The sequence below is a fragment of the Bufo gargarizans genome, chromosome 1, assembly GCF_014858855.1.
Source record: "Bufo gargarizans isolate SCDJY-AF-19 chromosome 1, ASM1485885v1, whole genome shotgun sequence".
NCBI classification, from domain to species: Eukaryota; Metazoa; Chordata; class Amphibia; order Anura; family Bufonidae; genus Bufo; species Bufo gargarizans.
Window position 1 is genome coordinate 469,941,232 of NC_058080.1, and position 23,233 is coordinate 469,964,464.

The window sequence follows — 23,233 nt, forward strand, 5'->3', positions numbered from 1 at the left end:
AAAAATACCAAATTTACAAAAAATAATCCAAATTTACAAATTTCAATTTCTCTACTCTTAAAATAGATAGTAATACCTCCAAAAATAGTTATTACTTTACATTCTCCACATATGTCTACTTCATGTTTGGATCATTTTGAAAATTACATTTAACTTTTTTGGGACGTTAGAAGGCTTAGACGTTTAGAAGCAAATCTTAAAATTTGTAAGAAAATTTCCAAAACCCTATTTTTTAAGGACCAGTTCAGTTATGAAGTCACTTTGTGGGGCTTAAATATTAGAAACCACCCATAAATCACCCCATTTTAAAAACTACACCCTCAAGCTATTCAATCCGGATTTTTCAAACTTTGTTAACCCTTTAGATGTCCCATGAGAATTAAAGGAAAATGGGAATGAAATTTCAAAATTTCACTTTTGTTAGCAGATTTTACATTTGAATCTATTTTTCCTGCAACACATCAAGGGTTAACAGCCAAACAAAACTAAAAATCTATTACCCTGATTCTGGAGTTTACAGAAACACCCCATATGTGCTCAAAAACTGATGTATAGATGCACAGCAGGCTTCAGAGTGGAAGGAGCACCATATGGCTTTTGGAGAGCGGATTTATCTGGAATGGTAATTGGGAACTATGTCGCATATGAAGACACCCTGAGGTGGCCCTACAGTGGAAACCCCCCAAAAGTGAACCCATTTTGGAAACTTCAGAAAATAGTAGTGGGTTGTAGTGGCTCACTCCTTAGTAGTTACAGGGTGGTGCTGCAAGCTCATATAGAGGGAATCACCCCACCCTCTGTTAAAAAGTGAATGTAACAACGGAGAAATGAGCGAGCACTCTTGGCAACCAAATTGACATATGCAGAAAATATTTATTAATAAATCCCCCAAAAATTCAAGTAATAAAAATAATAAAAACAGTGTATTATAGCAATGACATACAAAAACTACAATCACATAAACTATGATAATGTATTGAATGATAAAAAATTTGATAATAAAATATTCAATACTATTCAATAATATAAAGTCGAATAAATTCACTGATATCAATCACACACCAAAAACTTCAAGTGTTGTCCAGGTCTTATATATTCTGTTATTGTGAAGGGGGAGGTATTTCCTCTGTGACTCAATCCCAGATTGGGAAAATGAGTGTCACTTTAAATATTGTAGGTGTATTTCCCCTGGGAACGTAATGTATTCATAAAGTGTCCACAGGAATCCTGATAATGTTAGAATAAAAAGTCTCTTATGGTATTTCCTTTTAAAATCGAGGTAAACTTTAAATCGGTATTAGGCTTACCGTCTGGTGTCTGCTGTCTACCTGTTGCTTAAGTGGAGCCTTAAATGTCTGCCGGCTTATTTGATCGCTCCTTCCAGCAAACTGGTTCAATACAGGTACATCACTTGTTTCACCATATGCGTTTCGGGTAGATTCGCTCTCCCTTCCTCAGTGGTCCTGAGGAAGGGAGAGCGAATCTACCCGAAACGCGTATGGTGAAACAAGTGATGTACCTGTATTGAGAAGCCTCCGATAAAACTGTATGGCCATACAGAGAAAGAAAAAAATTCTTATAGTAGAGGAACAACTACTTTTATCGTCGAAAAGCTGTACCGAAGGAAATTGCAGAACAGAGTGTCAACTCCCGCGATCTTTGGAACTCCCGCAAAATTTGAATCAGTTTGCTGGAAGGATTGATCAAATAAACCAGCAGACATTTAAAGCTTCACTTAAGCAACAGGTAGACAGCAGACACCAGACGGTAAGCCAAATACCGATTTAAAGTTTACCTCAACTTTAAAAGGAAATACCATAAGAGACTTTTTATTCCAACATTATCAGGATTCCTGTGGACACTTTATGAATACATTACGTTCCCAGGGGAAATACACCTACAATATTTAAAGTGACACTCATTTTCCCAATCTGGGATTGAGTCACAGAGGAAATACCTCCCCCTTCACAATAACAGCATATATAAGACCTGGACAACACTTGACGTTTTTGGTGTGTAATTGATATCAGTGAATTTTTTCGACTTTATATTATTGAATAGTATTGAATATTTTATTAAATTTTTTATCATTCAATACATTATCATAGTTTATGTGATTGTAGTTTTTGTATGTCATTGCTATAATACACTGTTTTTATTATTTTTATTACTTGAATTTTATGGGGATTTATTAATAAATATTTTCTGCATATGTCAATTTGGTTGCCAAGTGTATGAGGGCTCGCTCATTTCTCCATTGTTACATCCATTATGGAAACTACACCCCTCAAAGAAAAATAAAAAATTGCATTTTTTTCTAGAAAAAGTTACTTTACACCAGGTAACATGACAAAATGCACCCCCCATTCTGTTCCCCATTTCCCCCTGAATATGGCAATACCCCATATGTGCTCAAAAAATGATGTATGGGGGCTCACAGCAGGGCTCTAGAGTCAAACAGCAAAATATGTATTTTGCTGACCTGAATTGGCAGACATGGATTTTAGGTACCATGTCGCATTAAAAAAATTAAAGGGTGGAAAGGGTACTTTTCAGCAAGCAGGTGTCTCACAGAAGGCAGAAATACTTGTTAAAGGATTTCAAAGCACACATTTGTGAAAATGAAAAATTACTAGCAGACCCCAATTTTTCACTTTCACAAGGGGTTAATTAAAGGAAAAATGCACCCCAGTATGTGTTCCTCATATTCTTCCCTTTCAGGAAACACCCCATATGTGCTTGTAGCCTGCTGTATGGGCGCACAGCAGGCAAACAGCAAAATATAGATTTTGCTAGCACGCCTGAATTGGCAGACCTGGATTTTAGGTGCCATGTCACATTAAAAAAATTCCTAAGGTCCCCAGAAATTAAAAACCCCAAGAAGTGACCCCATTTTGGAAAGTGCACCCCGTACGAACATTTTAAGGGGTGGAAAGGGCACCCTTGACCTAACAGGTGTTTCACAGAAATGAATATATAGTGGTTGGTGAAAAGGGGATCTGTAAGCTATACGGACTAAATCAGAGATATCAGATGGTAAAACTAAATATAAAGGATGAAATTAAATTAATACTCCATGGATGAGTGGTAGATTTAAAAAAAACACTCCTGCATGCACAGGCCAGGTTTCGCAGTGGTAAATGGTGTCTTTCCTTATCCCCCCTTTTGGAACACACCCTGCATCTTTTTTGGGTCCTTCCCTTCCTTGCTGTCTGGGGAACCTGACCTGGAAAATGTTTCCCTGGTACAACATGGGCACCATGACTTCCTGAAGTACTGGGACCCTCCACGGCCTGGCTTAGGGCCTTGATAACCACCTCTTGGAACTGAAGGAAAGTTCCTGTGTGGCCTGCAGATTGAAATAGCACGTACGCATTGTACATTGCCATCTGTACAATGTGTATGGCCAGCTTTTTGTGCCACACTTTCGTTTTTCGTGTGGCACTGTAGGGCTTCAGAACTTGATCTGAAAGATCAACCCCTCCCATGTGCCTATTGTAGTCCAGGATGCAAACTGGTTTGGGGACAGTGGTAGTGGTACCACATACAGAGGCAGGGGAGCTGGTGTTAGTGTCAATGGTGGTCAGTAAAAGGACATCCCTCTTGAACTTAACCGCCAGCATGTTCTCATGGAGGAGAGCCCTACTTTCACCCATTCTCAGTGGTTGCCTTACCAGGGATCTAGGGAGGCCTCTCTTATTTTTGCGCACTGTGCCGCAAGGCACAGTACCACTGGCAGTTAGGGACATGAATAGGGGTATGCTGGTATAATAGTTATCCACATAGAGGTGGTAACCCTTATCCAGCAGTGGATGCAGTAAGTCCCACACTATAGTAACATAGTACATAAGGCCAAAAAAATACATTTGTCCATCCAGTTCGCCTGTCATCCTCCAAGTTGATCCAGAGGAAGGCAAAAAAAAAACCTTTGAGGTAGAAGCCAATTTTCCTCACTTTAGGGGAATACAAAATACCTTCCCGACTCCAATCAGGCAATTAGAATAACTCCCTGCATCAACGACCCCTCTCTAGTAACTATAGCCTGTAATATTATTACACTCCAGAAATACATCCAGGCACCTCTTGAATTCCTTTATTGTACTCACCATCACCACCTCCTCAGGCAGAGAGTTCCATAGTCTCACTGCTCTTACCGTAAAGAATCCTCTTCTATGTTTGTGTACAAACCTTCTTTCCTCCAGACGCAGAGGATGTCCCCTCATCACAGTCACAGTCCTGGGGATAAATAGATCATGGGATAGATCTCTGTACTGACCCTTGATACTGTATATTTATACATAGTAATTAGATCTCCCCTCAGTCGTCTTTTTTCTAAAGTGAATAACCCTAATTTTGATAATTTTTCAGGGTACTTTAGTTGCCCTCCTCTAGACCCTCTCCAGCTCTGCTAGGTCTGCCTTGTTCACAGGAGCCCAGAACTGTACACAGTACTCCATGTGTGGTCTGACTAATGATTTGTAAAGTGGTAGGTATCACGGGCATCTATGCCCCTTTTGATGCAACCCATTATCTTGTTGGCCTTGGCAGCAGCTTCCTGGCACTGATTTTTGCAGCTCAGTTTGCTGTTTATTAACCACCTCCGGACCGCCTAACGCACATGTGCGTTCCGGAGGTGGCAGCGCTGCGCACAGTCACGCTTATACGCGTCATCTCGCGAGACGCGAGATGACGCGACTATGCGCGCGCGCATGCGCAGTTCGCGCCGGCATTTCGCACAGAAGTATTTTGTCAGCAACCTGCCAGCCAATGATCGTGGCTGGCAGGTTGCTGATTTTTTAAAAATCCAATCAAAGTGCCAGATAGCAGATCATATTTGTAAATATGATCTGTTATATGGCTGCCTGCTTCTCTGCTGGTTCTTTTCGTCGGTTGGATCCAGCAGAGGAGCAGGCTTCACAGTGAGTACACCAAACACTACACTATAGCCCCTGATCACCCCCCTGAACCCCAATTAACCCTTTGATCACCCCTTTGATCACCCCTGTCAATCACAAGTGAAAAGAAAAAAGTGATCAGTGCAAACTGTCACTTTTTTTTTTCACTGTTATTGACCGTTAGGTTTTAGGTATAGTTTAGGTCCCTTGGTTAGGTAGTTTAGGGATCGGTTAGCGCCCAGCCCACCGCACCGCAGTCCGTTATTCGCTGATTAGCGTATCGCTAATCAGCATTTGTACTTTTATAGTATCTGGAAGTGATCAAAACTGATCACGGTCAGATCTATAATTGTATTAGTGTCACTTTAGTTCGCCCTCCACCCAAAACGCAGTGTTTGCCCGATCAGGCCTGATCGGTCGCCCACACGTGCGTTCGCCCACACCCGCCCCACCGCAGTGACAAATAAAAATTTTTTTTTTGATCACTGCACATTCACTTTACACGCACTGCGGCGATAAAAAAATCAGTTTTGATATTTTTTATCAACCGCAGCGGCCTCCGGTACTTCGCTAGCCTCCCCTTTGTAAGACAGGCTTGCTTTTTTTTTCTTGGGTAGTCTCAGGGAATACCCCTAAATTTAGTTGCCCACATGTCTAACAGGGGGTATTCCTCTGAAGAGGCCTACAGGCTTCTGACCCAGTCGGATGATGAGTGGGAACCCTCATCTGATGAATCCAGCGGGTCAGAATACGAACCTGTAGAAAGCAGTGGCTCTCTGACCCAAAGTTCGGACGAGGAGGCTGAGGTCCCTGATACCACCAGGCGTACCCGGCCCCGTGTCGCTAGACCGCAGGTTGCGCAGGATCCGCTTCAAGAGCAGCAGAGTGGGGCTGGTGCTGTCGGATTACGTGGTGAGGCATACACCAGCAGCCCAGCCCTCCCTGGACCTAGTACCAGCACTGCCGTACAACCTGGTGAAGTAGCGAGCACCAGAAGGGCAGTTGAAGCTGGTACGGTGGCACGTGCAGTAGTGACCCCGTCGCAGCCACCGCAAAGACGTGCCCGTAGAGCCCCTAGAATCCCAGAGGTGCTGGCAAACCCTGATTGGCAGTCCCCAACTTCAGCCGCACCTGTAGTTTTCCCTTTCACTGCCCAGTCTGGAGTTCGGGTTGAGACGGCTCAGATCGGTTCGGCCCTGGGATTTTTTGAGCTGTTCTTGACTGCGGAGCTTTTAGACATAGTTGTGGCCGAAACAAACAGGTATGCCACACAATTTATCACCGCTAACCCGGGAAGCTTTTATGCCCAGCCTTTCCGGTGGAAACCAGTCCAAGTTTCCGAACTTAAAACTTTTCTGGGCCTCCTCCTCAACATGGGTCTGACAAAAAAGCATGAATTGCGGTCATATTGGTCCACGAACCCGATTCATCACATGCCCATGTTCTCTGCTGCCATGTCCAGGGCACGTTTTGAGGCCATCCTGCGGTTCCTGCACTTTAGTGACAACACCGCCTCCCGTCCCAGGGGCCACCCTGCTTTTGACCGGCTCCACAAAATTCGGCCCCTCATAGACCATTTCAACCAGAAATTTGCAGATATTTATACCCCAGAGCAAAACATCTGCATAGACGAGTCCCTGATACATTTTACCGGGCGCCTTGGCTTCAAACAATACATCCCAAGCAAGCGCGCCCGGTATGGGGTCAAATTGTATAAGCTCTGTGAAAGGGCCACAGGCTATACCCACAAATTTCGGGTCTATGAGGGAAAAGATCAGACCCTGGAGCCGGTCGGTTGCCCTGACTACCTGGGGAGCAGTGGGAAGACAGTTTGGGACTTGGTGTCACCCTTATTCGGCAAGGGGTACCATCTTTATGTGGACAATTTTTACACAAGTGTGGCCCTCTTTAGGCATTTGTTTCTAGAACGGATTGGCGCCTGTGGTACCGCGCAAACTAGTCGCGTGGGCTTCCCCCAACGGCTCGTTACCACCCATCTTGCAAGGGGGCAGAGGGCCGCACTGTGTAACGAAGAACTGCTCGCGGTGAAATGGAGAGACAAGCGTGACGTTTACATGCTCTCCTCCATTCACGCAGACACGACAATACAAATTGAGCGAGCAACCCGTGTCATTGAAAAGCCCCTCTCAGTCCACGACTATAACCTCCACATGGGAGGGGTCGACTTCAATGACCAGATGTTGTCTCCGTATTTAGTTTCCCGACGCACCAGACGCTGGTATAAGAAGGTGTCTGTATATTTAATTCAATTGGCTCTGTACAATAGTTTTGTTCTCTACAGTAAGGCTGGGAGAACTGGATCCTTCCTCAAATTTCAGGAAGAGATCATCGAGAACCTCCTGTATCCAGGAGGTTCCGTGGCCCCAACCACCAGTGTAGTTAGCCGTCTACACGAGCGACATTTCCCCAATGTCGTTCCTGGTACCTCAACCCAACAGTCACCCCGAAAAAGATGTCGTGTCTGTAGCAGGAGTGGAATAAGGCGTGACACCCGCTATTTCTGTCCTGACTGTCCGGACCACCCTGCCCTATGCTTTGGAGAGTGTTTCCGGAAGTACCACTCACAGGTACACTATTAGCATAGGGATCATCTCACCAGGACAGGCACACAGGGCTATTAGGGCCCATTCACTCACTGCTGCTGCAAACGTCTCCTTTCACATGGGACAAAGTGCATAACGCACTTCGCCACATCTTTGGGCGATTTGCGCTTTGCACATTGACCCATGGGGAAGGAGAGGTTTGTTCTATAAAGGTAAAAAAACAAAAAAACAAAAAAAAAAACACACCAGTAAGCAAACACGTTAATGTTCAGTTAAAAAAGTTAAAGTTTATATGTTCTGTTGCAAAGTTAATAAAATTATTGCGTTGCGGCCTGGTTTTTTCTTTTTTTTTTTTTTTTTCTTTTTTTACCTTCCAGGTGGACCAACCGATTGACTAGCTGCAGCACCGATGTGCATTCTGACAGAAGCATTGCGCTGCTGTCAGATTACACGCAAGTCGGTGTATGCGGCGCTGCAAGACGGGATTTTCTCCTCTGCAGTGACAGATACGTTTGCCGAGGCATACGAGCTGAGGAGGAGGCGGCGTTCCTATGCTTTGGCAAACACTTTGTAAATATATATATATATATAAAAAAAAATAAAAAAATCCCGGCAATGATTTATTCATCCACATCGATTGATGTGAATGGAGAAATATGGTTTGCCAGGGCATACGAGCTAAGTGGGTATGGATGTAGGGCGGAGCTCCTATGTCCTGGCAGACGCCTTTCCCCTCCATTTTTTTTTTTTGGCAGAGATTTTTTCATCCACATTGATCGATGCGAATGAAGAAATCTGTGCCGTTCATTTTTTTCTTTCAGCCCAGAGGCTGAACGGAAAAAAAAAATCTCATTACCTGTATGCTCAATATAAGGAGAATAGCAGAAACTCCTAATGCTGGCCCTACATGTAATGATTGCGGAGACCCTCAAATGCCAGGGCAGTACAAACACCCCACAACTGACCCCATTTTGGAAAGACACCCCAAGGTATTTGCTGAGGGGCATATTGAGTCCATGAAAGATTTACATTTTTGTCCTAAGTTAGCGGAAAGTGAGACTTTGTGAGAAAAAAAAATAATAATCAATTTCCGCTAACTTATGCAAAAAAAATAAAAATTCTATGAACTTGCCAGGCCCCTCATTGGATACCTTGGGGTGTCTTCTTTCCAAAGTGGGGTCACATGTGGGGTATTTATACTGCCCTGGCTTTTTAGGGGCCCTAAAGCGTGAGAAGAAGTCTGGGATCCAAATGTCTAAAAATGCCCTCCTAAAAGGAATTTGGGCCCCTTTGCGCATCTAGGCTGCAAAAAAGTGTCACACATCTGGTATCGCCGTACTCAGGAGAAGTTGGGGAATGTGTTTCGGGGTGTCATTTTACATATACCCATGCTGGGTGAGAAAAATATCTTGGTCAAATGCCAACTTTGTATAAAAAAATGGGAAAAGTTGTCTTTTGCCAAGATATTTCTCTCACCCAGCATGGGTATATGTAAAATGACACCCCAAAACACATTCCCTAACTTCTCCTGAGTACGGCGATACCAGATGTGTGACACTTTTTTGATGCCAAGGTGGGCAAAGGGGCACATATTCCAAAGTGCACCTTTCGGATTTCACCGGTCATTTTTTTACAGATTTTGATTGCAAAGTACTTCTCACACATATGGGCCCCTAAATTGCCAGGGCAGTATAACTACGCCACAAGTGACCCCATTTTGGAAAGAAGACACCCCAAGGTATTCTGTGAGGGGCATGGCGAGTTCCTAGAATTTTTTATTTTTTGTCGCAAGTTAGTGGAATATGAGACTTTGTAAGGAAAAAAGAGAAAGAAAAAAAAATCATCATTTTCCGCTAACTTGTGACAAAAAATAAAAAATTCTAGGAACTCGCAGTGCCCCTCACAGAATACCTTGGGGTGTCTTCTTTCCAAAATGGGGTCACTTGTGGCGTAGTTATACTGCCCTGGCAATTTAGGGGCCCAAATGTGTGAGAAGTACCTTGCAATCAAAATGTGTAAAAAATGGCCTGCAAAATCTGAAAGGTGCACTTTGGAATATGTGCCCCTTTGCCCACCTTGGCAGCAAAAAAGTGCGACACATCTGGTATCGCCGTACTCAGGAGAAGTTGGGGAATGTGTTTTGGGGTGTCATTTTACATATACCCATGCTGGATGAGAGAAATATCTTGGCAAAAGACAACTTTTCCCATTTTTTTTATACAAAGTTGGCATTTGACCAAGATATTTTTCTCACCCAGCATGGGTATATGTAAAATGACACCCCAAAACACATTCCCCAACTTCTCCTGAGTACGGCGATACCAGATGTGTCACACTTTTTTGCTGCCAAGGTGGGCAAAGGGGCACATATTCCAAAGTGCACCTTTCGGATTTCACCGGTCATTTTTTACAGATTTTGATTGCAAAGTACTTCTCACACATTTGGGCCCCTAAATTGCCAGGGCAGTATAACTACCCCACAAGTGACCCCATTTTGGAAAGAAGACACCCCAAGGTATTCCGTGAGGGGCATGGCGAGTTCCTAGAATTTTTTATTTTTTGTCGCAAGTTAGTGGAATATGAGGCTTTGTAAGGAAAAAAGAGAGAAAAAAAAAAATCTGAGTGTGTACCGTTAATAACCACCCTCTGTTTTCTATCATTGAGCCAGTTACTTACCCACATACAGATGTTTTCTCCCAGTCCGAGCATTCTCATTTTATATACTAACCTTTTATGTGGTACAGTGTCAAATGCTTTGGAGAAGTCCAGATATACGACATCCATTGATTCGCCGCTGTCAAGTCTAGTGTAAAAAATGGCCTGCAAAATCTGAAAGGTGCACTTTGGAATATGTGCCCCTTTGCCCACCTTGGCAGCAAAAAAGTGCGACACATCTGGTATCGCCGTACTCAGGAGAAGTTGGGGAATGTGTTTTGGGGTGTCATTTTACATATACCCATGCTGGATGAGAGAAATATCTTGGCAAAAGACAACTTTTCCCATTTTTTTTATACAAAGTTGGCATTTGACCAAGATATTTTTCTCACCCAGCATGGGTATATGTAAAATGACACCCCAAAACACATTCCCCAACTTCTCCTGAGTACGGCGATACCAGATGTGTCACACTTTTTTGCTGCCAAGGTGGGCAAAGGGGCACATATTCCAAAGTGCACCTTTCGGATTTCACCGGTCATTTTTTACAGATTTTGATTGCAAAGTACTTCTCACACATATGGGCCCCTAAATTGCCAGGGCAGTATAACTACACCACAAGTGACCCCATTTTGGAAAGAAGACACCCCAAGGTATTCCGTGAGGGGCATGGCGAGTTCCTAGAATTTTTTATTTTTTGTCGCAAGTTAGTGGAATATGAGGCTTTGTAAGGAAAAAAGAGAAAAAAAAAAATCATCATTTTCCGCTAACTTGTGACAAAAAATAAAAAATTCTAGGAACTCGCAGTGCCCCTCACGGAATACCTTGGGGTGTCTTCTTTCCAAAATGGGGTCACTTGTGGCGTAGTTATACTGCCCTGGCAATTTAGGGGCCCAAATGTGTGAGAAGTACCTTGCAATCAAAATGTGTAAAAAATGGCCTGCAAAATCTGAAAGGTGCACTTTGGAATATGTGCCCCTTTGCCCACCTTGGCAGCAAAAAAGTGTGACACATCTGGTATCGCCGTACTCAGGAGAAGTTGGGGAATGTGTTTTGGGGTGTCATTTTACATATACCTATGCTGGATGAGAGAAATATCTTGGCAAAAGACAACTTTTCCAATTTTTTTATACAAAGTTGGCATTTGACCAAGATATTTTTCTCACCCAGCATGGGTATATGTAAAATGACACCCCAAAACACATTCCCCAACTTCTCCTGAGTACGGCGATACCAGATGTGTCACACTTTTTTGCTGCCAAGGTGGGCAAAGGGGCACATATTCCAAAGTGCACCTTTCGGATTTCACCGGTCATTTTTTACAGATTTTGATTGCAAAGTTCTTCTCACACATTTGGGCCCCTAAATTGCCAGGGCAGTATAACTACCCCACAAGTGACCCCATTTTGGAAAGAAGACACCCCAAGGTATTCCGTGAGGGGCATGGCGAGTTCCTAGAATTTTTTATTTTTTGTCGCAAGTTAGTGGAATATGAGACTTTGTAAGAAAAAATAAAAAAAATAAAATCATCATCATTTTCCGCTAACTTGTGACAAAAAATAAAAAGTTCTATGAACTCACTATGCTCATCAGCGAATACCTTAGGGTGTCTACTTTCCGAAATGGGGTCATTTGTGGGGGTTTTCTACTGTTTGGGCATTGTAGAACCTCAGGAATCATGACAGGTGCTCAGAAAGTCAGAGCTGTTTCAAAAAGCGGAAATTCACATTTTTGTACCATAGTTTGTAAATGCTATAACTTTTACCCAAACCATTTTTTTTTTTGCCCAAACATTTTTTTTTTTATCAAAGACATGTAGAACAATAAATTTGGCGAAAAATTTATATATGGATGTCGTTTTTTTTGCAAAATTTTACAGCTGAAAGTGAAAAATGTCATTTTTTTGCAAAAAAATCGTTACATTTTGATTAATAACAAAAAAAGTAAAAATGCCAGCAGCAATGAAATACCACCAAATGAAAGCTCTATTAGTGAGAAGAAAAGGAGGTAAAATTCATTTGTATGGTAAGTTGCATGACCGAGCGATAAACGGTGAAAGTAGTGTAGTGCCGAAGTGTAAAAAGTGCTCTGGTCATGAAGGGGGTTTCACCTAGCGGGGCTGAAGTGGTTAAAATTCCTAGGTCCTTTTCCATGTCAGTGTTACCGAGTGTTTTACCAATTAGTATGTACGGGTGACGTGCATTATTCCTTCCCATGTGCATAACTTTACATTTGTCAGTGTTAAACCTCATCTGCCACTTATCTGCCCAAGCCTCCAGTCTATCCAGATCCCTCTGTAGTAGTATACTGTCCTCTTCAGTGTAAATTACTTTACACAGTTTAGTATCATCTGCGAAAATTGATATTTTACTATGCAAGCCTTCTACAAGATCATTAATAAATATATTGACCCCTGAGGTACCCCACTAGTGACAGTGACCCAATCTGAGTGTGTACCGTTAATAACCACCCTCTGTTTTCTATCACTCAGCCAGTTACTTACCCACATACAGATGTTTTCTCCCAGTCCGAGCATTCTCATTTTATATACTAACCTTTTATGTGGTACAGTGTCAAATGCTTTGGAGAAGTCCAGATATACGACATCCATTGATTCGCCGCTGTCAAGTCTAGAACTTACCTCATAGAAACTGATTAAATTTGTTTGGCATGACCGAGCCCTCATGAAGCCATGCTGATACGGCGTTATTTGCTTATTTCAATTGAGACGCTCTAACATAGCATCTCTCAGAAAACCTTCAAACAGTTTACCCAAAACAGATGTTAAACTTACCGGCCTATAGTTTCCAGGCTTTGTTTTTGGACCCTTTTTGAATATTGGCACTACATTGGCTATGCGCCAATCCTGTGGGACATTCCCTGTCAGTATAGAGTCCACAAATATCAGAAAAAAGGGTCTGGCTATGACATTACTTAATTCCCTTAGGATACGGGGGTGTATGCCATCCGGTCCTGGCGATTTGTCTATTTTAATCTTTTTAAGTCGCTGATGTACTTCTTCCTGGGTCAGACAGGACACTTTTAATGGGGAATTTATTTTTACATTCAGCATTTCATCTGACAGTTTATTTTCCTCAGTGAATACATTGGAGAAAAAAATATTTAACAGCTTTGCTTTCTCCTTGTCGCTCTCTGCGACTCCCCCCTCATTACTCTTTAAAGGGCTGACACCTTCAGATTTATACTTTTTAACATTTATATAATTGAAGAACATTTTATGGTTAGTTTTATTCTCTTTGACAATTAATCTCTAGGTCTCTAGTTTGGCCGCTTTTAATAGATTTTTACATGTTCAATTTTTTCCTTATAGTTTTTCATTGCTTCCGTGCTACCCTCCTGTTTTAGTGTTTTAAATGCTTTCTTTTTGTCATTTATTGCTTTCTTTACAGTTCTGTTTATCCACATTGGTTTCTTTTTGTTCCTTAACCTTTTATTCCCATACGGTATGTACCTCTCACAATGAAATTTTAGGATGTTTTTAAAGATATCCCATTTTGTGGCTGTATTTTTATTTTTGAGGACTTTGTCCCAGTTAGTTCGGCCTATGGCCTCTCTTAGTTGGCTAAATTTAGCTTTTTTGAAGTTTGGTATTTTTGTTCCTCCCTGTAGAAACGCTCTTTTGAATGATAATTGGAAGGTTATGACTTTATGGTCACTATTTCCCAGGTGTCCCCCAACCAGCACGTCTGTTGTTCTGTCAGGTCTATTGGTTAATACTAAGTCCAGTATGGCTGTCTCTCTAGTTGGGTCCTGAGCCAGTTGAGAGAGGTAATTGTTTTTGGTTATTGCCATGAACCTGTTTCCTTTATGAGATATACAAGTTTCAGTTTCCCAGTCTATATCTGGGTAGTTGAAGTCCCCCATAATAACCACCTCATTATGATTTGCCGCCTCGTCTATCTCGTTTAGTAGTAGATTTTCTGTGGACTCTGGTATATTAGGTGGTTTATAGTAAACTCCTATTAGTAATTTATTATTGTTTTTAGCTCCATGTAACTCTACCCACAGTGACTCCACATGTTCATGTCCCTCACTTATATCTTCCCGAAGTGTGGGCTTTAGACAGTACTTTACATAAAGGCAGACCCCTCCCCCTCTCAGTTTTTTTCTAAACAGACTGTAACCCTGTACATTAACTGCCCAGTCATAGCTATCATCCAGCCATGTCTTAGTTATTCCCACTATGTCATAGTCCTCCTTACACATCACTAATTCCAGTTCCCCAGTTTTATTTGTCAGGCTTCTGGCATTAGTATACATATATTTGAGAGGTTTATGTATATTTTTTTACCCTACACCTTTCCCTCTGAACTGTTCTAGTCCCTCCTTCCATTCTACCCCCAGTCCCACTACCTTGCCCCCAGTCTCTATCTGCACTATCTTCCCCTCCTATAATGTAATTTCCCTCCCCCAGTCCCTAGTTTAAACACTCCTCCAACCTTCTAGCCATTTTCTTCCCCAACACAGCTGCCCCTTCCCCATTGAGGTGCAGCCCATCCCTACGATAGAGCCTGTAGCCTATAGAGAAGTCGGCCCAGTTCTCCAGGAACCCAAACCTTTTCTTCCTACACCAGATCTTGAGCCACTTGTTAATCTCCCTAATCTCCCGCTGCCTTTCTTGTGTAGCCCGTGGTACAGGTAGTATTTCGGAAAATACTACCTTTGAGGTCCTTGCCCTAAGCTTTTGACCTAAATCCCTGAAATCATTTTTAAGGACTCTCCACCTACCCCTACTTTTGTCATTGGTTCCGATATGGACCATTACCGCTGGATCTTCTCCAGCCCCTCTCAGTAATCTGTCAACCCGATCCGCGATGTGTCGAACTCTAGCGCCAGGAAGACAGCACACTGTTCGGCGATCACGGTCTTTGTGACAGATTGCCCTATTTGTTCCCCTAATAATAGAGTATCTTCCCACTAACTCCTAGGACGGGGAAGGGCATTCTGGGGGTTCTATCCGCAAACGTTTTCCTTTCGTAAATGCAGAACTTGTGGGTGTACCCTAAGCTACTCTCAGAAAGTTTGTAAATCTTTATGCCATATCTTGCCCGTTTGCTAGGCAGGTACTGGCGGAATCTAACCCTCCCTTTGAAAAGAAATAGGAACTCACCTACACAGACAATTTTTATCAGGGTTGTACACCTCAGCAAACATGGTGTTAAAGTGGTCAACGAAAGGCCTAACCTTGAACAGACGGTCAAATGTAAAGTCGGGTACTGTGCATTGTCGTTGTAGTGTAGGAATTTCCAAATTGACTCAAATCGCTTCTGGGTCATGGTGTTACTGTAAATTGGAGTCTGGTTGAAAATGTCCAAACTCCAATATTGTCTAACGTTTTTTTTTTTTTACAACGGCCATATGCAGCACAAGTTCCCAAAACTTCATAATCTCGCATAATCTAGCATATGGCAATGTAGGGTTCTGATTGATGATTTGTTAGGTGTATAAATTGGTTTGGGCCACCATTAAATTTACAAAATCTTCCGAGAAGAAGATTTTGAAAAAATCTAGTTCAGTGAAGCCCGCACAATCTGTTAGACCAACCTATAAAGAAGAACTCACTCAAATGGTATGTAAGATAACACTATACTATACTCAACCAAACAAAAGAACCAGACCAATAACCCCAAAGAAGATGAAAAATGCACATGTAAAATATATGTAATTTATTAAGACATAATCAAATAGCAAAAAATACAATGACATAAGGCACAAGAATAGAGGAGGGTGAGGGGCCCCCGTGTAGCAGGGTCAAAAGCAACCACCCTCACAAAACCCAACTGACAGGGAAAGAGGGGTCACAGCCCTGGGTATGAGACCGCATAGATATGGGTGAACTGTAGGTACACCCAAAGTGACATATAATGGTAAGTATGCTTCATGCTTATACAAGGTAAAAAAGGTCACACGTAGCCAAGATTGCCCACCCCAGAATAATAAAAAGGCTGCATGGAATTGCAGGTGGCCAAATCACACAGAATAAGGCAGGGCAAAAGTGCTAGGTGTGATCAGTATCCTTAAGATAACAAACTAACTAACAAGGCATGACAACATATGCAAAGTTACCCATGGTATGCTGGAACCCAGAGTATGTGACCGGAGCTGCACCTCGACACACGTTTCGCCTTTCCAGGCTATCGCACTCCGGTTCCTCCGCGATCCTGCCTCAGAACCCGATGGACCTTGCGCTGTTCATGTACGTTGCTGGTCCTTAAGTCCCGTCCAGCTACACCGTACATGGCGCGGGTCCTCTACGGGTTAAAGGTGTTCTGCAACCCCTATAATGAACCCCTCAGTGCCCGAACACTTCATATGAGTTATACTTGCCCAGCAGTCCGACACCCGCATATATCTGGATCCCAACACGGCTGCTGCATCTCTCCGTCCCACGGATTAAAACATCTGGCAACGGAGGGGGTGGACAGCCAATAGCAGGCCACGATGGGGATAAGCCTTCCTAGCATCGCTGGTGATATTATGGAGGCTCATCCCTATCGAGGCCTGCTAACAACCAACCCGCCACCCTGTGCAGCAGGCAGATGCAGCGGTGGCCGTGCGGGGATAAGGAGCTACACGGGTGTCGGGGAGCAGGGTAAGTATAACCTATATGAGGTGCTCAGGCATTGGGGAGTCATTAAAGGGGTCCGATAACCCCTTTATTAGTACTTGGTTTATTCCATTATGTAGAATGTCTACACGTCCACAACCTGCCATCTCTGCTGGGGGTGATGGCTGTAGTGATCTCCTGGTTGGATGCTACAGCACCTTGCCCTTACTTATCAGCAGTTTTGCATCAACAAAATCACTAAAAGACTCCCGTAATTCAGTTCCGCACTGCCCATAGACTTTAAACATCAGATGGTATCCACACTCATCTGAAGAATAATGATACTCGTCCCCTATTCCTGGTGGAGAAGAAGACACTTAATTATGGTCAGTTTCCATAAATGTCTGTTGCACAAATGGAAACAATCAAATCAGACTTCTGCCACTCAGCGTTCCAGGCACAAATATAATAGCTATTTTTTCAGTGCAATTCTACTTTTATTATGTCATGCTACAAAACAGAAATTGTTTGTAGTTTCTACTCTAGGGGTGCATCAGGGGGTCTTCAAATGTGACATGGCAAGTTAAAATTATCCCAGTGAAATCTACCCTCCAAAAACCATATGGCGTTCCTTTCCTTCTGCACACTGCCGTGTGCCTGTACAGGAGTTTACGACCACATATGGGGTATTCCTGTAAACTACAGAATCAGGGCAAAAAATATAGAGTTTCGTTTGGCTGTTAACCTTTGCTTTGTTAGCGGAAAATAAATTATTAAAATGGAAAATCTGCCAAAAAAGTGAAATTCTGAAATGTCATCTCCATTTTCCATAAATTCTTGTGAAACACCTAAAGGGTTAACAACATTTGTAAAATTTGTTTTTAATACCTTGAGGGGAGTAGTTTCTAAAATGGGGTCATTTCTCTGAGGTTTCTATTATGTAAGCCTCACAAAGTGACTTCAGACTTGAACTGGTCCTTAAAAAGTGGGTTTTGGGATTTGCTTCTAAACTTATAAGCCTTCTAACGTCCCCAAAAAATAAAATGGCATTCATAAAATAATCCAAACATGAAGTAGACTTATAGGATATGTAAAGTAATAACTATTATATGAGATATTACTGTCTGTTTTAAAAGCAGAGAAATTAAAATTTGGAAAGTTACAATTTTTTTCAAATGTTTAGTAAATTTGGTATTTTTTATAAATAAAAATGAAATATTCGGATTCAAATTTAACACTGTCATAAAGTACAATATGTGAAGAGAAAACAATCTCAGAATGGCCTTGGTAAGTAAAAGTGTTTTAAAGTTATCACCACATAAAGTGACACATGTGAGATTTGCAAAAATCAGTCTGGTCCTTAAGGTGGACAATTACCTGTTCCTTAAGGGGTTAAAGTCACTTTAAAACTGATTTTCTCTTTAAAATCAGAAAAATAGCTTCTAAAATTCTAAGCCTTTTCAAAAATAAAATGACATTTACATGAATTTTACTTAATAACTATTTTGTGAGATATTGCTATCTGTCTTAAAAGCAGAGAAGTTAAAATTAACAAATTTCAAATTTGCCAATTTTTTTAAAAAAAATTGGGGATTTCTTTTTTTATAAATAAAGGTTTAGTAAATAGTAAAACTATTTTTTATGCATTTTTTATGCAGAAACATTTTGGAAAAACAGACTACTGTATTTTTCGCCCTATAAGACGCACCGGCCCATAAGACGCACCTAGGTTTTTGGGGAGGAAAATAAGAAAAAAAATATTTTTAACCAAAAGGTGTGCTTTTGGTGGGTTTGGAACTAATGGTGGTCTGTGGATGACGGACACTGTTATGGGGAGATCTGTGGATGACGGACACTGTTATGGGGGATCTGTGGATGACGGACACTGTTATGGGGGGATCTGTGGATGACAGACACTGTTATGGGGGGATCTGTGGATGACAGACACTGTTATTGGGGGGATCTGTGGATGACGGACACTTATGGGAAGATCTGTGGATGACGGACACTTATGGGGAGATCTGTGGATGACGGACACTTATGGGGGGATCTGTGGATGACGGACACTGTTATGGGGGGATCTGTGGATGACGGACACTGTTATGGGGGGATCTGTGGATGACGGACACTGTTATGGGGGGGGATCTGTGGATGACGGACACTGTTATGGGGGGATGTGTGGATGACGGACACTGTTATGGGGGGATGTGTGGATGACGGACACTGTTATGGGGGGATCTGTGGATGACGGACACTGTTACGGGGGGATCTGTGGCTTGCACTGTTACAGGGGGATCTGTGGCTGGCACTGTTACAGGGGGGATCTGTGGCTGGCACTGTTACAGGGGGGATCTGTGGCTGGCACTGTTACAGGGGGGATCTGTGGCTGGCACTGTTACAGGGGGGATCTGTGGCTGGCACTGTTACAGGGGGGATCTGTGGATGGCACTGTTACAGGGGGGATCTGTGGATGGCACTGTTACAGGGGGGATCTGTGGATGGCACTGTTTATATATGTGCCATCCACAGACCCCCCACCCCATAACCGTGCCATCCACAGACCCCCCAGCCCATAACAGTGCCATCCACAGACCCCCCCCCCACTCCTTAACTGTGCCATCCACGGATCAGCCAACCCCCCCCCCCCCAGTATACAAATATAAAATGTCTTATTCAATAAAAATGTATTACATATGCCCCCTCACTCCTAAACTCCTAATAGTACCTTACATACTATTCCTAATAGGTTCTGTACAACGCCGGTGTTCCAGCAGGCAGGCCGGCGCGTCACTCACTGACGTCACTTGCCTGCGCCGCCTGCTTCATTCATAGAGTAGGCGGCGCAGGCAAGTGAGATAAGAGAATTACGCTGCCGCCCGCCCGGCCTGCCGGCATCGTACAGAACCTATTAGGGATAGGATGTAAGGTACTTTTAGGAGTGAGGGGCAGAGGGGGCATATGTAATACCTTTTAATTGAATAAGATATTTTATATTGCTATACCGGAGCGGCGGGGCGGGGCTATAGTACACTGACTGCACCGCCCCGCCGCTATTCCCGGCCCCCAGGTCCTCCTACCAGTCCCTCCCCCGGCCCCCGCTCGCTCTACATCGCATCCAGCGATGTTAAACTTGTCAGCATTCGCCCCATAAGACGCAGGGGCATTTCTCCCCCATTTTTTGGGGGGGAAAAAGTGCGTCTTATGGGGCGAAAAATACGGTAATTCTTTTTATTTTTCCCAAGTACAAAAAATGATAAAATAAATTTGGAATAAAAAATTCTCCCAGACATCATTGAAATAGTATTTAAATAACCAAATTATTTAAAAAAAGCTTTCAAAACAGCAGGAACTGAAAAAAAAAAACAACGAGGGAGATTTATCAAAACTGATGCAAAAGAAAACTGACTAAGGCCTCCTGCACACGAACGTAGGTGTTCCGTTTCCGTATTGCGGACCGCATATGCGGATCGACAATAAACGGACACCGTTCCGTGTGCATTCTGCATCACGGATGCGGACCCATTGAATGGGTCCACAAATCTGGAAATGCGGAATGGTGCGGAACGAAAGCACGGAACGGAACCCTATGGAAGCACTTCGGAGTGGGGTTCCGTACTTCAGTTCCGCAAAAAAATAGAACTTGCTCTATCTTTTTGCGGAACGGGCGGATCATGGACTCATTCAAGTTAAATGGGTCTGGATCTGTTCCGGAGGCCGCACAAACTTTCTCCGAGCATTGGGGAGCGCAAATTTCGTTATTGATAATACAACCATCTGCATCCGTTATGAATGTATCCGGCTGTATTATCTTTAACATTGCCAAGACGGATCCGTCATGAACTCATTTGAAAGTCAATGGAGGACGGATACGTTTTCTATTCTGTCAGATTGTGGCTCCGCATCTCAGGATGGAAAGCAAACTACAACATGTTGCAGTTTGCTATCTGGTACTGGAACGCAACTAAATGGAACGGAATGCATTCTGGAGCATTCCGTTTAGTTTTTTCCCCATTGACAATGAATGGGGACAAAACTGAAGCGTTTTTTTCCCGGTATTGAGCACCTATGACGGATCTCAATACCAGAAAACTAAAACGCTAGTATGAAAGTAGCCTTAGATGCCCATAGCAACCAATCAGATTGATTCATTCATTTCCCAAAGGAGCTCTGAAAAATGGATTCTAATTGGCTGCTATAGACAACTAAGCTAGTTTCCATTTGCATCAGTTTTGATAAATTTCCCACAATGTGTCTAGTCATAAAGAGGGGGTAAATAGCCAGGTCTTGAACTGGTGAAGGCCAAAAATAGGTAAGTCTTCAAGGGGTTAAAATGAATTTGTAACTCTTCCATTCACCTTTGACAATGCTGAATGAAGTTAAAGGGGTTGTCCAATTACTCAAAATCCCCCCACATGTGCCGAGCCCCTCACCAGTAATATACTTTCCCCACTCCCGGTGCCGCTCCTGGTCCCCGCACCACCACTGCTGCTTCTCCCTGCACACAGATGAAAACATCTGGTGTTGGGGGCGAGCAGCCAATGGCAGGCAGGGGCGGGGACTAGCCTCCCTAGTGTCACCTGTGACGCTAGGGAGGCTCGTCCTTATCCCCGCCTGCAATTGGCTACTCCCCCCAACACCAGATGTTTTCATTTGTGTGCAGGGAGAAGCAGCAGCGGCGGTGCGGGGACCAGGATCGGCGCCGGGAGTGGGGCAAGTATAATACTGGTGAGGGGCCCGGCACATGTGGGGGGGTTTTTGATAAATTAGATAACCCCTTTAATGAAACATGTTCAAAGAAATCACAAGAGCTTTTTTTTCACTAATTTAGTTTATGACCTCTGCTGGAATAGAACAAACATATTACCAAGGTCGTCATCTGGTTGATAAGTCTAATGAAAACTTTCAGCAAGCTATAAAAAGGCAAGGTAAGATGTTTTCCTAAACCTGCTGCCTTGTCAATGGCTTACAGCATTTATTTTGGGTGCTTTCTTATCCAGTAGTAAGAATCTAGTGGTTGTCTCTGTTTGCTTTGCTTTTGATTCTTCTTTTCCATTTTTTGTTGTTGAGGGTTGTCAGCATGATCAACCCTATTAAACCAGGTATATGATATGTACACAACTCTATAACACAGCTCGCTCGGCCCTCAACATACTGATGTCTAGCCCTGTTAATCAAGGGAAGGGGGCTATGTGCAGAGCACAGGGGGTGTTACAAAAGCAGTGCTCCAAAGATTCAGTCCTGCCCCAAGGGCTCCTACTTGCTTATTTACACATGAATAAAAATGCAGATGTATCTGCAGCTGTTTAGCATACAGACAAAAGAAAAGTATTTTTTAAATCAGCATAATGAGCCAGGTTTATTAGGGTTGATCATTATCTCATTAGACTATTAGATCATACTGACAGAGCCTCTTTAAAGGGGTATTCCAGTTGCATTGTTATCCTCTATCCATAGGATAGGGGATAACTATTAGATCAGTGGAGTTCCTACCACTGGGACCCCCACGATCACAAGAATGGGGGCCCAGTACCCCCTGCAGCCCCTAAAATGAATAGAGTGGCCAGTCAGACATGCTCCATTCATTTCTATGGGAACTCTGGATATAACCGAGCACTGTATGAGGCTATTTCCGGAATTCCCATAATCCCATAAGCACGCCTGACCGACTGCTCCATTCACTTCAAGGGGCTGCAGGGTAAGGAGCCCCTGTTCTTGTGATCAGTGGGGGCCAGCAATAGTGTGGGATTGAGAAACAGCTCTTATTGTTTTGAACACTGTTTGTGTGTGGATTAAATTAAATGTTCTGGACTGACGTTCTGCTGTTTGGCCACAAGAGGCCGCTGATTCTTTAACACAGCTAATAGACTGCAGATATTTGAATATTCAAAGGAGGTGTGGTTTTTCAAAGCATGGAAAAGGCAGCAGCCATTTTAGAAGGAGGCTGTGAGAAACTGAGTAGAAGTGTGAGCAGAGAAGAGAGCAACCCTCACATACTAGAGCTGCAGATGAGTAAAGCTGATTGTGTCCAAGACCCTGATCCTGTCCAGAGGAAGGAAGATTGCATCCAGGAATTCAGAGGAACAAAGGAACATACACTGTGGTACCGCATGGTTGTTGGAAAAACGTTTGTTCTGTTCGGAGTCTCCAGCGGATGCAAAGCAGACCCAGGTCGGTAAGATCGTGCACGCACCTCATCACAGTGTTGGCGCCTAGAGACTGAGACCAGGCTTGTAGTTAGTTAGTTAGGGTTTCTGTTTGTGTCAGGCCACAAGAGTTAATACTGTTCTTTGCAAGGACTCCATAACTTAAAGGGACATTTCACCTTGGAGAGCTGATCAAATCCCAAAATACTCAAGCCAGGCTGGCGGTTTGTGCAGAAGGAATACTCAGGCACGTGCTACAGGACCAGTTATGGGAGGGGAAATACTGTAGATTTGTGTAAGATTGTTAGCTGTTGTGCTGCACCACAAGCTAGCCCGTACCGTACACCCATACAGTGATTTTTGTTCTTTTAGGGTAATAACAGGTAAGGTGTGGCAGATTAGTGTGCC

General features: G+C 43.1%; 1 protein-coding gene across 1 annotated transcript in view; it reads left to right on the forward strand.

Moving 5' to 3' along the window:
• The window catches only part of SHC3 (SHC adaptor protein 3), a 224,178-nt gene that overhangs the window by 139,905 nt on the left and 61,040 nt on the right, over positions 1-23,233 (forward strand). Inside the window, exon 9 of the mRNA XM_044287510.1 lies at positions 21,511-21,607. Coding sequence (XP_044143445.1) covers positions 21,511-21,607 — 97 coding nt within the window. The remainder of the gene's footprint in view (positions 1-21,510; positions 21,608-23,233) is intronic.